The 15,542-nt window shown below is 41.3% G+C and overlaps 1 protein-coding gene across 1 annotated transcript; it reads left to right on the plus strand.

Annotated features, from left to right (window-relative positions):
- Positions 1–6,327: 6,327 nt before the first annotated feature.
- LOC310650314 (low density lipoprotein receptor adapter protein 1-like) lies at positions 6,328–11,331 on the plus strand (the record flags this gene model as incomplete). The annotated part of the gene is made up of 5 exons (XM_083379188.1): positions 6,328–6,424; positions 8,683–8,825; positions 9,815–9,927; positions 10,895–11,009; positions 11,206–11,331. 5 exons carry the CDS (start codon positions 6,328–6,330, stop codon positions 11,329–11,331), a joined length of 594 nt encoding a protein of 197 aa, XP_083235314.1.
- Positions 11,332–15,542: the final 4,211 nt, after the last annotated feature.

The following is a 15,542-nucleotide window of genomic DNA, read 5'->3' on the forward strand; positions in this document are numbered from 1 at the left end:
GGATGATCTCCCTGCTTATGTGATTCCAAGATAAGTGCCATTCAGGAATATTAGACAAAGGGATATCAATAGAAGACAAAGTACCTAGTTCAGGGTAGTTACTCTGAGACATTTCATTACTTGACTGGGTAATAACATCAATGCGAGTGAGTTTGGGGTTTACTCCCTGTTTATATACAGTAGCTTGTCCTATCAGGTTGGTGAAGGTGTGGTTTTCTCCATGGTTCTTCCTTGATTAGGGTATTGTTTTATGCTTGTTAATCTGCTTGATTGTCTGATGTGTTACACCTGCTTATCTAGGTTGGTTGCTGGAGAGGATGTGTTCTGCTCTTTTTGATTCCTTATTAGCTTTTTTATTGTCTCTTTTGAATGGTGTGTGAATATAATTTATCTCTATATGTCTATTGAAGTCCAATTGTCCCAGTGCCAAGCTTCCAGGAATTCCCTGTCATTTTTGGATTTAGCTTGTTCTAGGATACTCATAGTTTCCCAGTTGAAACTATAATTAAGTCTGGCATGTGTTGTGAAATTAAGGTGTTTTCATAATATCTTCTGCTCCCTAGTTGGTGTTCATGGATGCATTCTACTATAACATCTGCTAATGATTACAACCACACAGCATCTTCTGTGTGTTTGTCCTACATAGTGGTTGTTATAATCCTTACACTGTATTTTGTAGATGTCTCCTGTTATAGTCCTTACATGTATTTTGTAGATGTTTTTTGCTTTTACTTTTTTTTGATTAAGATGTTTTTGAGGACTTTAGTTGGTTTGTGTGCTGTGATGATGCTATGTGGTTATAATAGTCTGTTGGCTGTTTTTGAGATGTTTTTAATGGATATTTTTTTATCCTTTAACCTTTTTATCCTTGCATTGATTGCGGAATCCTTGAAGTTTTCTAAGCTTCATTCTTTTCTGGCAGATATTTCATTACCTAATTAGGTAACATCATCAGTGCTAGCATCTCACCATTTAACCCCTAGTTGCAATTATTCTCTTCTATATTGTTGGTTGTGCTATAGTGGTCAGGCACTTTTTGGTGAAGTTTTGTGGGTATCCATTTTCTTGAAAGATGTTGCATAAGCAATCTGTTTACTTTTTCTGATATTCTTGGCTGCTGCAGTGTGTTTGTGCTTGTTTGAATAATGTTCTTTCACAGCTCTTCTGGTCAGAGGTTAGGTTGTTACTTTGGTCAAGGAGCACTTCACTAATGTGGATCGGACTTCTGTTTTTAAATTGCTGCCATTTTCTCTGTTGGCAAGGATATCTAGGAAGGTTAATGTTTGTTTTCTTCTTCCCGTGTGAATTTTATTTCTTTGAAGATGTTGTTTCATGTATCTTCTCTAGTTCTTAGCCCATTTTTATACAATCTTTTACTTCTTCCATTTCAAATTTCAATAAAAATTTATACATTTTACCTGTTATGTGTTCATCATTTGTAAATCATTCAACTTTAAATTTTGCCTTCTGTTCAATTCCAAATATCTTATTATCCATATGTGCATATGGACATTGGCTGTGTATCATTGATAACTAAATCCTCTGCACAAATTGCTCTTTTGGTTTCATCTTATATTCTCCATGTTGCTGTTCTCTTGATAAGTTAACAAATTTTCTTTACCAATCATTTATTTTCCATAAAATGCTTCTTGTGCTGAGAAACCATAAAGTGTTTGGCACAATCTGTATTTATATCTGTTCCATATTTTTAATATGGCACTTCTAATATAATGATTCTTAAAGTCTATATTAACCTTAACTTTATCACATCACAGAAAACAATGCCATCAGAACTTCAGATTGTTCCTTTCTAATTCTGAAGTATAATTTTCAGACCACAAGAAACCCTAACCCCAACCACCTGTTCCACTTAGGTCAGATCCCACTTGAAATACAGAATCCAGTTCTATATTCAGAGAAATTGAAATGGGTTCGTAGAGGGGAAACAAGTATGGCCAAGAGATGGGGAACTATTGAATGGGGAAAAACTGAACACAGTTTAGGTTTGGGAAAAGATGACTGAGAAGAGATACAGTAACACTTTTCAAATACTTGAAAGGACATCAAATAAAAGGTCAGAGACAGGATTTGTTTTTTCTGATTCTGGAGCACAAGACAGAGAAAAGTGGATTTAAGTTACAGGGAGGCAAATTCTGATTAAATGTTGGAAAAAACAACTTAATAGTAAGAGTAGCTTGACAGTGGAGCCAATTATTTGGAGTTGGACTCCCCTTCATTGGATTTATTCATATGGAATCAAGATGCTCCTAGGCCCTCTAGGATGCTTTAATGAGGATTCCTGCCCTAAGCAAGGGGTTGGAATTGATGGCCTAAATCCACCTGCTGGCTGGGAAATTCTTTTTTTAATTTAAAAAGTTTTACAGTACATTTTAACTCTATCAATCCCCCCCTCCCCCACCCCCATCCAACCCTCTCTATCCCTCTCCCCCATTCCCCCCTCCCCCCCTGACTTCCCAGAGCTAAATACAGGGTATAAAACGAAAAACAAGCATAAGCATCCATATGCTATCTACAATAAACTATTAATTCTATCACCCTTTAGCTCATGTAAAATGATTACAAACAATATTAATATTACAGATAAAAAAAGAAGAAAACAGAAAAGGAGCTTTACTCAAATGCTAAATGAAATTTCTTAGTCCCAATACTTATTCATATTAATTTCAAAAAAAAATTTCCATCTATACGTCTAGAACACCATTCCAATCTCCAATGAAAAAAAATAAATAAATAAAAAAATAAAAAAAAATTTAAAAAAACCAATTAAATACCCTTTATATGTAGTAATTTAAGAAAAGTCAACTTGTTGTTAATTAAGAGCTTGCGTACCCAATCTTAAATTCAATAAATACTTTTAGTCCATAACCCTAATATACGTTTCTTGCAACCAAATAACATCCGTCTTAAATTGTTTTGAATATCAATGGAAAAAAAATTAAAATTTTTTTTAAAAAAATCCAATTAAGTACCCTTTATATGTAGTAATTTAAGAAAAGTCAACTTGTTGTTAATTAAGAGCTTGTGTACCCAATCTTAAATTCAATAAATACTTTTAGTCCATAACCCTAATATACGGTACATTTCTTGCAACCAAATAACATCAGTCTTAAATTGTTTTGAATATTAAAAAACTTTCTTTCTCCTCTATGATGAATTTAAACCACTGACATTCTAAATTAGAAATTTAGTCACCAATCTTGACGCCCCAAAGCTTTTGGAGCACATCTGACATGGCCCCTATAACTTCTTTGGACCGCGCCCCTTCCACAACTTCACTGTAAGTACACTTTGAAGGTTCCATGACTTTCTGCTGGTCTTGCTCTTGCTCTCGTCTCGCTCGTCTTAGGGAGGCACGCGACATCCTCTGCTCTCCAGCAGCAGCCAATGAGACTGTAACTTGATCCCCTCCAACACCATTCTCCTCTGTCTGTCTATCTGCAACATCTTGAGTCTTTCCCTCGCCAAATCCCTTTGCAGCTTCCAAAAGTGATAGGGGGGTCGCTTTTAAAACATTGCTGTAAAAATCACGTGCCTGGCCCACAGTAACCAGATGATGTCTTTTACCTTCGTGCGTCACCACCAGTCCGACTGGAATCTCCCATCTAAACTTGATATCACATTTCTTAAGTTCCTGTGTAAGAAATGCAAAATCTTTCCTTCTCCTTAAAATCTTTGGAGGAATCTCTTTTAAAACCAGGACTTCTTGCTCAGCAACTACCAACTTAGTATCATAAGCAGCTTGAATGACTTCATCTCTAATTACTCTCTTTGTAAAATAGACCACCACATCTCTGGGTAACTTCCTCTGTCTTGCAATCCATGAATTTACATGAAAAATTTTATCCATACTTCCCTCAATTTCAGATGCTGGCTGGCCCAATACCACTTCCAAAGCCTCAGAGATCAGCTGCTTTAAATCTTCTTTAGGATTCTCTTTTAAGCCCCTAATTCTAATAGCATACTGCATCTGATGGTACTGAACAAGGCTCAATTCTCCGTCCATTTTGTCCCTTATATTTTCATTCTCTAATACCTTTACTTCTAATATATAGTTCTTTTGACTGAGATCCTCCACTGTTTTCTCCAGCTTTTGCACACATTCAGCTACACTTTCAATTATAGACAACATGTCTACCCTCATTGCTCTAAACTTCTCTTCCATCTTCTTCTCCAATTTCTCCTCCAGCTTTTTCAACTTTTCATCCATCATATCAGACATTAATTGTGAATGCTTTTCAAGAGCATCTTGTAAATCCTTAAGTGTCAATGCCGGAGGAGATGCAGGAGGAAGCAAAGCTTGCAACGAGGTCTGCTGCACCGGGGAAGACCCCGCACTCCGAAGAGCTTTAGAAGTTTTGGCCGCCATCTTTCCCCACTTTCACTTGTTGCGCACTTTCACTTTAAGGCTATAAAATCTGTTGAGCTAGAGAGTAAAAATAAAAGTCCACATCACCATGACCTCCTGTACCGCTCTGCCTGCATCTTGATACTCCAGGGTATTTCCTTCTGGCAGGGGTGGTTGCTAACGCCTGGCTCTGCTCCAAAAATCACGGAGCAGAGACGCTGCGCAGCTCGGAGCAACCCAGGCTTCGGGGGGGCTCAATCCTTCAGCCGCCCAAACTCTCAGCTCAGGCGGCCCCGGAGAGCTCAACCCCTACCTGGGGCCTCACCCCCTCCTCTTCTCCCGAGGAGGGGGCTTCAAATCCATCTGAACAGCTGATCGGCGCTGTTTACGATGGATAAACACAGCTGCAGAGCGGACAGCCCGGAGACGGCTGTCTTCGGCGCCGCATCGCCACCAGAAGTCCCCCCTGGCTGGGAAATTCTGAAAGTTGAAGTTGCATCTACATGGAGGGAAGTGTGTATTTGGGTGCCCCAGGGCTATGTTCTGGGCCCAATGCTCTTCGTTTGGATGAGGGGATAGATGGAGAACTATCAAATTTGCAGATAACACCAAGCTGGCAGAGATATCCAACATTCCAGAAGATAGGCTTAAGATACAGAAGGATCTTGACAGACTTGAACATAGGGTGCTATCTAACAAAATGAAATCTAATGGTGAAAAAAATAAGGTTCTGCATTTAGGCAAGACAAACCAAATGCACAGGTACAATGTAGATGGTACCTTGTTCAATACTAGTAATTGTGAGAGGGATCTCAGAGTCCTAGTTGACAATCATTTAAATATGAGCCAGCAGTGCGCTGCAGCTGCCAAAAAAGCCAACACTGTGCTAGGCTGCATTAACAGAGGGATAGAATCAAGATCATGTGAAGTGTTAATATCACTTTACAATGCCTTGGTAAGGCCACACTTGGAATACTGCATTGAGTTTTGGTCACAATGTAAAAAAAGATGTTGAGACTCTAGAAAGAGTACAGAGAAGAGCAACAAAGATGAGCAGGGGATTGGAGCTAAAACATATAAGGAATTGCTGGAATTGGGTATGTCTAGTTTAATGAAGAGAAGGGCGAGGGGTGACATGATAGCTGTGTTCCAATAACTCAGGGGCTGCCACAAAGAAGTTGGAGTCAAGCTATTCTCCAAAGCACCTGAAGGCAAGACAAGAAGCAATGGATGGAAACTAACCAAAAAGAGAAGGAACCTAGAACTAAGGAGAAATTTCCTGACAGAACAATTAATCAGTGGAACAACCTGCCTCCCCAAGTTGTGAATGCTCCAACACTGGAAGTTTTTAAGAAGAGACTGGACAGCCATTTGTCTGAAATGGTATAGGGTTTCTTGACTGAGCAGGAGGTTGGTCTAGATGACCTCCAAGGTCCCTTCCAACTTGTTGTTGTTGTTATTCCACGTCTTGAAGTTGACCTGCTTTAGAAATAGCAGCCTAAATGACATGTTCCAATTCTGTGACAGCAGACCTGTTTATAACATTTGCATTGTTAGTTTGGAAACTGTTATATTTTTAATAGGAACAACGTTTACGATCTTGGTGTTACATTCTTTAAATTCTGTGAGACAAGACTGTGTGTGAAATACAACAAAAATCTATTCCAGTTGGTCGCCGTTACCAAATTACAGCACTAAAAATGCCATTTGCTCCCAAGATTCGCATATGCAATTCTTACTTCCAATCTCCTTGGAGGAAAAAAAAATGCAACTACAACTTTCTCAGGTGCTTTTTAATAGACTACTACTGTATCTGCCTCGTTGTAGAAAAAAAGCCTTGTCTCGATCGCAGCGCATGCGTGCTGGCTCTACCCGAAGGCAAGGTGCATCGACGTAGAGAAGTCCCACCCACCGCCGGTAGAGCGTCCAAGACCCAGCCCGTGGCTCCTCTCTTTCTAGTGATGGAAGCGCTCCGGGCTGCGGGACGAGCGGTGCTCCGGAGTCCCAGCCTCGCCCGCCACCGCTTGGGCGTTGCCCGCCTCCGTCGCCACAGACAAGGTTAGTCCGAGAAAGCGCCTTACTGGGCGTTGCAGGTGTAGCGCCGTGGTTGCTAGGAGACAGGAGGACGCGCAACGAAGCTTACTCCTCCTTTCCCCACGGCCGCTCTTCCTTGGTTCCCTTCTCGTGGGGTGCTCGGGGACTCTTAGCCGTGCGCTTGTAGAGCCTGCCCCGGCGACGCGAATGTCCACGGGACTGGAAGGGCGGGGAACATTGCTAGGACCTCGAGGGACGGAGCGGAGCGGAGGGGGGGGGAGTGCTGCTTTTTCTGGAGCGCGAAATTAATTAGTGGCGCTCCATCCTCTCCAGCTGAGCTGCAGCCCTAAGGGAAGGAGACTGTAGGGAGGAGACGTTTGTCTGAAATGCTATAGGACAGGTTATTATTTTATTATTATTATTATTATTATTATTATTATTATTATTATTATTATTATTATTATTATTATTATTATTATTATTTAAACTTGTATACTGCCCTATTCCCGTAGGACTCAGGGCGGTTTACAGGGAAAAATTAAAAATACATACATACAAAGTTAAAATCGATTAAAACTAAAATTAAATTAAGTCCCTGAATTTAAACTAAAACCCCATTAATAAATAATTAAAACCCCTCAGTCTGGGCCAGACAGCTCAAAAAGCCAAGTTTTCAAATCCCTGCGAAATGAGCGAAGGTCGGGGGCAGTCCTAAGCTCCGTGGGAAGATGGTTCCAAAGGGCCGGCACGCCCACAGAGAACGCATGAGGTTCTCCTGCTTGAGCAGGGGGCTGGACTAGAAGACCTCCAAGGTCCCTTCCAGAATTCTATTCTATTCTATCCCTATCCCTATCCCTATCCCTATCCCTATCCCTATCCCTACCCCTATCCCTATCCCATCTACCGATGTTAGGTCCCCTTGGGCCACCTGAATGGAAGAACCAAGGCAGACCTCTCCCCAACACAGTGGGGCTAACACTGTGCTGGGGATTCAAATCCTACTCTATATCTGGTTCCCTGGGCTGGATAGCTGCTTGTGGGCTACCCAGTGTTGCACCAGGTTTGTACAATATCCTCAGTCAGGTTAGTGAAGGACTTAACTGATGCACAGTTTGGTTAGCTTTGATTTCGGATCTCTTTCCCTCTTTGTTTACAATAACTTTCATTTTTAAAGAAAACAGTTCAGTACTAATGTAACCTGCTTTATTATCTTGTCATGTTTGTGGCTTTAAAATCCAAAAGGCACTAATATTTGTTGCTAGTTAAACTAAATAGTGGAATAAATGGCATCCTTCAAAATTTCATCAGGGCTGACTTTGGTGCCTATCTTGCACCAAGGAAAAGGTTTTTAGAGTTGAACCAAGCTCAGTGGAGTGACAGATGAGGGAAATGGGAGCAAAGGCAGGAAGATTTTTTAGATGCTTTCTACTTTTTAAAACTGATGATAGGTCTTCCATCTGTGGATGGTTGTTATACTTGATTAATCTTTTTCATCTGCTCTATATCCTCATAGTGAGAGGGACAGTAGTGGAAACATAGAAACACAGCCCCTAAAATGCTTTTGATTTGGTCCAGCTATTAATTACTTCCAATCAGAGATGTTCACAAGGTGGATATGTACAGATGTCAAAAGCAGCATGTGTTGATGTGCTGTGAGTTTCATCCATTTTGTCTGTGCATAATGATGGAAGCTAGACTTTGCAATTTGAGACTACTTTTGTTATTTTGAGGAAAATGGTGGGTTCTGTAGCCTTCAATTCCAACTTGACATAATTTGTGGAAGAAATATGTAACTGTTTTTGTTTACAGCCCCACCTACATATGAGGAAAATTGAAGGGCCCAAAAGTTTGCAAAAAACAAAAAGTCTCTAGAGAAAGCCGCTGTATTTTATAAGTAGAGTTGTGATAAAATACCTGCTGCTTCTGAGAGATTGACATAGCATTCCTCTACTATAATAAAGGTAAAGGTAAAGGTTCCCCCGCACATGCGTGCTAGTCGTTTCCGACTCTAGGGGCCGGTGCTCATCTCCGTTTCATAGCCGAAGAGCCAGCGCTTGTCCGAGGACGTCTCCGTGGTCATGTGGCCGGCATGACTAGACGCCAAAGGCGCACGGAACGCTGTCTTCAAATTTGGCCTCTTTATGACTTGTGGATTTCAACTCTCAGAACTCCTCAGCCCTGCACGCTGGCTGAGGAATTCTGGGAGTTGAAGTCCACAAATCATAAAAGGGCCAAGTTTGAAGACCCTTGCTCTACTAAATTATTTTTACCTTGCTTTGCAGAACTCCCAGAATCCTGGGCTGACATGCGTGAACCCCTCTTGGAAGGCATGAGTTTTTCCCTGAAGTACCTAGGCATGACATTGGTGGAGAAACCCAAAGGGGAGGATATGGCAGCAGGTGCCATCCATCGAATCATTGCCATGGTAAAAGATGTATTTCTCTTCTTATTGTGGTGTTCTTGTAATACAGGCTGGCAGAATTACAAAGACTTTTATGCCTCAGGACTTCATAAACAAGCTTTGCTCAGAGGTGGGATGATTAAAGCTTGACTCTTCAAACTGGAGAGGAGAAAATGGGTGGCAGTTCCCATTCTTTTTATCAGCTTTGTAGATTGCTGTTTTGATTTTTAAATTCTTTACATGTTTAGAGGTACAATATTAGCTATTTTAGCTAAATAGATCAGTATTCACATATAGTGTATGAATAGAATTTGAAGGGTAGTGGTGAATACAGGAAGTCCTCGACTGATGACCATAATTTAATTTACTCTTGTTTTAATGCAGATATGTTTCTGTCTGTAAGCTGCTCAGTGTTACCTTATGGTAAGACGGGCAGCCAATACATTAAATAAATAAATAAATAAATAAATAAATAAATAAATAAATAAATAAATAAATAAATAAATAAAGCCTGTAATTAAGTTGTAATAATGGTAAAGTGGGTCAATGCATGACTGTGCCCAACTTTATGTTTTTTGTGGTAGTTAGGTGAAAGTGGTGGTTGTAAGTGAATGAAATAGACATTAAGTGAACTCATTGTTCACTATGGAGCACTGTCTGATGGAAACATAAACTGTGGTCATGTAGCTGCAGAATGGGCAAATGAGCATAAATGCAGGCTTTTTGCTGAACACCCAAAATGTGGTCATGTGACTGTGGTCGTGGACATCAAAACTTCTAATCTGGATCATAAGTCCTTTTTTCTTTGGAGTGCATTGTAACTTCAAACGGTCGCTAAGGATCAGCTGTAAGTCAAAGACGAGCCGTAAATGTAATCCAAATCTTCACATGGGCTTTGTGGATGCATTACTTCGTAACAGTTTGCTGGATTTAAATACGGGATTTGACCCAAAAGAGACAGATTTACATTCACCTCCACAATTGTTTCTTGATCCACTTCCTTTTATCCTCAGGCTCGGGTGGGGCCTAAGAAGTTCCAGAAGATGATTCTGACTGTGTCACCCAGGGGCCTCTCTCTGCAAGATGCTGAGACCAAGGAAACAATTGAAACCATCTCCATTTACAGGTATGGGTTCATGCAAGGAAACTAAATTCTTGGTAGAACACTACCGATAAACGGATAGATGACTAAATGGCTCATTTGTTCTAATTGCTCCTGTATGATATATCAAGAAGCATCAATGACTGGCTAATGTGCATGCAGAGGCCACATGAATATCTATATGTGCATGGCATGTTGTACAGTATAAAAAACTAAATTGGGGCTAATTTGGAACCTCTCCTGAGCCTGCCCAGAAACATTTCCTTTCCATTTTAAAAATGCATTTCTATGCAGAGGAGCCTACTGGTTAAGTCCAATCACCTTTGGACTTTCCACCTTTTTTATTGCTAATTTAGGAAATATGCTTTTCATACCTGCATACTCTTTCCCTCTCCCATATTTTCATGGGCTTTTTGCATTTCAACTTCTGTTGCTCATTTCTGCTAGGAATCCTTTGCTGTTGCAAGAAGTGACCTACTTTTTTTTATGCCGAGGGCTCTATTTGATGTTGAAATGATACAATAGGAGATGCGCTGTGAGAAGTGGGTCAAGCCAGGGCTGAAAAACAGGCAAGACTCTTATCAAAAGGGGTTTTTTTTAATCTAAGGAGCCCTTTTCTATGGCATTAACTTCTACCACAATTAAACCTAACAGGTTCACGGTGTTACTATTTAAAAGCATTTTCTAAAAAGTCACAAATAACTCCTCCAAATGTTTGCTCCCAAGATCGCGGTAGCAATTCAAAAAACTTCTAGCAACAAACCATTGGGCCTCATGTCAGGTGTGGAAACTTACTTTTGCTCTTGCCTAACTGGCAAATTATCCATACCCCAACAATTCATGTGGTTCTTTCGTCCTATTCCGATTGTGTCTTCATTAGCAAACATGTCTTATTCTGAGCCCTTTCCTGATTTTGGCGTAGACTGCCTCTACCCTTTCTGCAGGCTGATAAGAAACAAGCCCAGCCTTTTATTTATTTATTTTTTTGCAGGATTTCCTACTGTACCACAGACAAGCTGCAGAACAAAGTCTTTGCCTATGTGGCCCAGAACCCTCAAAGCGGTGCACTTGAATGCCATGCTTTTCTATCACCTAAGAAGAAGATTGTGAGTTCCTGTGACTTCAGTAGGGAGGGAGGAGGACTTGTTCTCAGGCTCACCTGAATCCTATGGTTTGTCTTGAGGAGACAGCCCTGGTTGCCTGTGCCTTAGGAGGTGTGAATTTTCATGTTGGTTTCCGCTTGACCTGCTCCTCCTGTGTATTTTCTCTAGTCGAGTTTTCTTTCCTCATCTCACCTTGCAGGCCCAGGCTGTGACTCTCACTGTGGCACAGGCCTTCCAAGTGGCCTTGGATCTCTGGCAAGCTACACAGGCAGGTATGAATGATAGGTACACGTTCCTACAGTTGTTATTGAGAGGCACATTTTGACCGAACTCCTTGCCTTTCTCCAATGCAGAGGGAAGTGAAGTGCAGGAGGAAGGATTAATTCCCTGAATCAGATCTGGCTAACCTGTGAAGCTTAGAGGGCTAGCCAAAGGATGGACAGTGATGAGAGGAGGGGGACTCTTCACATCCTCAGAGGAACTTTCAGTATTATTATGAAGCTGGAAAGGAAAATCAGTTGCAGGCTATCTTTTCTCTTCAGGCTCCAAGGAGGAAGAAAGGCACCTTCCAAGGCCAATGTGCCCCATAGAAACCACTTGTCAGCCAGTCAGGACACCCCTGGGCAGCCCCCCATTCAAAACAGACTTTGAGGTATTGTATTGTTCATGTCCTTAGCTCCTTTCCCCCTTATTTTGCATGCAACACATTGGCTATGATGGCCAAGAAAGGTTCCCAGTTTTGGAAACAGGTCAGCGTATCAGAGGAAAGCCATAGCCGTGCTAATCTTGGGAGAATGGATGAGTCCGAGTTGGATAATAATCTCTTTCTCTAGGATGAAGACGACGAGGAAGGAGATCTTAATGAAGCCTTCTCTGGGTAGGCATTTGAAGCCCATGTCAGGGTCAATCTGGGAGGCCAGAGTCCAGGAGGTCTCATGGCTGGGAAATGCATGACTGGAATCCCCTGTGACTGCAAGACTAAGAAACCCTGGCAGCTGTGTGGGTGGCTAGGAACAGGTTAGCCCTAACATGTCTTTGTTTTCCACTTCAAAGCTGCATGGAGGAGGGGGGCTGCCCCACCACAGGTAATAATCTCTCTGTCTAACTTTGCTGTCAACACATTCCCAGGTTTACCTTTATAAAAAAAATGGCTAGTGTTTTATGTTTTGCCATGTCCATGATGTCCATTATTGCCCTTTCTTGACTTCAGTGTGAGAGCTCTAATCATTTTTTTTCTAAAGTTTGTTCTTCCTTGTTTTACTCACTCTGTGCCTGAACTGGAAAAGGGCACCATTCCCCTCAGTAGTGTTATTGCTAACTTTGTATTTCAGATGCAGGGAGCCTTGCCTTTGGGAGCTCCCCAGTCACACAGTTCCACTCAGTGGCAGCCTGGGGATGCAGTCCTCCCAGCAATTGCCTGCCTCCAGGGACACTGTTCTAAATCACCTGTTGCTGTCATCACTATTCATCTCCAGCACCATTTTGTTACCTGCAATGCATAAAGAACAGGCTGATTTCCTTATCTCCAGCCACAGACTCCCTTGCCTTGAATAAGTTTGTATTGTTCAGAACTTAAAATCAATACCTACTGAAAGCATCAAGAGTTCTCCAGGGACTTCATTGGTTCTACTCAAAAACCCATATTCTGCACGGATGCCAGAACTCCTGTGCTTGGTAAAGGCAATAGATACACTTTTTATACTAAGGCATTTCTCTGAATCAAGAGGTAGGTGCTATGTAGCAAAAGCAATCAGATTTGTAGTTCATTTCTTGCCCTGTTGAATTGGGGTGGGGAGCCTTGTGGATGTAGAAATGTTCTGGCTTCTGTTTCACTTGAGAGGGTGATCCCTTGCCCCCAATTACTCATCACTGCCAAATCACAGCTTTGTAGCAAAAGATTTAATTTTTAATGTCATTTTTAAAGGTAAATAAATATTTCTACAGTTGTATTTGGGCAATTTTTTTTCTTTCACTTGCTTCATCTTAGATTGATGAACAAGGGAGAGGGAGGTGTTGGGAAGGCTGTCCCCCTGGGAGTCAACTCCTGCATAATATTCCATATTACAAAGTTTGCTTTCTCCCTAGACAAAATACGTCTCTATTTTCTTGACCATTCTGATGGAGGGGCAGAAGCAGCATCTGGCCTTTGACTGCGTCGTGGTATCTCTCGGTCTACATGAAATGAAATTGTTTGGTCTTTGTTAGTGTCTCCAAGCAGAGTTGATTCTTCTTCAGTGAGTTCTTTCTACATTCCCTCTCTAATTGATCCTCTTAGGTAACAGTCTTTTGAGTCTTTACAGGAGAGGAAACTCATGGATCTTTCAGAGTTCTGATAATTCTGATAAATTTTTGGTATAGGGTTTCCTGCCTGAGCAGGGGGTTGGACTAGATGACGTCCAAGGTCCCTTCCAACTTTACTATTATGATTATGATTATGATTATGAAATCCTCTAGTCTCAGCATGGACACTTGCTTCCAGGAGGGGATCAAGAAATTGTATATACTATATGTTACTGGGTACTTTGAAGCAATAAAACAATGAATGGGGTTTGTTAATGAACATCCTTATCAGCTCTCGATTTCAAGTCATTCTCATTACTTGAGGCCAAAAAGGAGATGCTTGGTCAAGCTGTTTGGGACTAAAATGTATGTTGTGGACCAAGCAATTGCCCCCACCCCCATACACACACATCTGCTACAATACATTTTAGTTGGTCTGTTTGAAGCAATTCCTAGAGAAGAGTGTGCACACACAAGTATGGTCATTATAATGAATGCACCTTTTTCTTTCCAGTTTTGAGACTTGTTTTAGGTAGGCCCTCATAGCCAAAGCCAAAAGTTTCTCTTGCCTTTTGAAAATGAAAATTATTTGACTCTAATATTAAATACGTTCTAAGAATATGAATATCCATGACTGAGGTTCAGTCTCATTTTGCGGGTTTGCTCTTCCTGCTGAACCACAAACTAATATGACTTTGTATAAATGATTGGGATGAAATGCTGGTTATTTTGGGTGTCTGTTATGTAAACGCAGATGTGGATTTAATTTTTTAGGTTTTAAATTCACTAGAATATTTTTTTTCCAGTATTTTGTAGCCAAAAGAGATGATGGGAGGGGATAACTATATATGTCTGTGGCTTCAATGCTATAAAAAGCAGTATATGATCGTTCTCTGTGTTACGGCAATGCAATTGGCTTAGTTTTGTCAAATGTAAATATTGATATGATTTCAGGTACCAGCTCAGCTATGACCATTAGCTAGAGAATTCACCAGCAGTGAAAATTTTCACTCTTACCAATGTACAAGGCAATTCTGCCTCATTTTTCATGTGTGTCAGCATTTTTTATAGGAAAATATCTGAATGGCACATTTGCCTGACCCTACAGTCAGTAACATGTGAAGGATAAATGGATGCTGGTTCCATAGCTCTTCTGGTCTCCTATGCAATCATGCCCTGCTCTACTGTCTAGAGTGCAATACTCTTAGCTGAGGAATGGCTAGGATTCTTGGAAGACAAGGAATGCTGCTGGTATTTTTGTGCCACCGGTGATTCATGTGGCTGCTTCCTGGTTTCAGGCTTGGTTTTGGGAATGAGATCTGATTCTCTGCTGGCATTACCAATTTGACTAGGAGCTTGTTACAAATAGGAAATGCTAGCTGGTGACAATATTGTATAAATGTGGCTCTTCCACTAGTTAGTATGTAAGACGACATTCTTTCAGCTCCTCTCTTTGTGGCTCTGGTGAGGGATAGATGCACAGGAATAGGGAATAGTCTTCTCAATTGGGGTATAGATTTGGGGATATTTGGCACATTTGTACGGCACAAGAGTTGTTGGCACAAGGTAGATTACAGGAGCAAAACAACCTTACAAAGAACTGATAGCTTATGGCAATTCTGATAGTAGGTGGTAAGTACTCTGAAAGAGAAGGTAACTCTAGAAGCTCACGATGCTGCTGCTTCCTTCTACTGCTCTTCAAAGTAACATGATGTTTTCTGAATCGGCTCTGGAATTAAATTGTCACTAATGGTTGGGATGGGGTGATAAGGACAATCTAGAGTTCATCTTTTTCTCCACTCCTTGATGAAAACAGACTACTGGATAGGTTGAAAACCTTTGTGTTCCTTGTATCCATCATTCGTTTCAAGATGCAGTTTGTTTTTCTGCCACATCAGGAGACATAGAGCCTGGGTTTTAGGACTGCAGGCCATGCTTTAGGTTCTCATTCAGGGTTGAAAGAAAATGTGGCCCAGTATAGTGCTGCTTCCCACGTCAGCAGGAAGGAAGTCTTCACTGGTCTGTTCCCAGGTTAGCGCTTCACGGTGCTTCCTGCTGCTGGTTTGAAGGCTTCTGCAGCTGGCTGTTCCTTGCGGCCCAGACTTGTTTCTATTACAACTTCAGGACGAGAGGTTAGTTAGAGGCCAGCTTCTACATGCACCTTGTCTTGGCAGCTGGCTCCATGCAGATACCTCCTTCAGGGCAAGAAGCTTTAATTCTTTGCATGCAGGGGAAGAGCCAGACCCAGGGCCCAGC

The sequence above is a fragment of the Vipera ursinii genome (assembly GCF_947247035.1).
Source record: "Vipera ursinii genome assembly, chromosome: 1".
NCBI lineage: Eukaryota > Metazoa > Chordata > Lepidosauria > Squamata > Viperidae > Vipera > Vipera ursinii.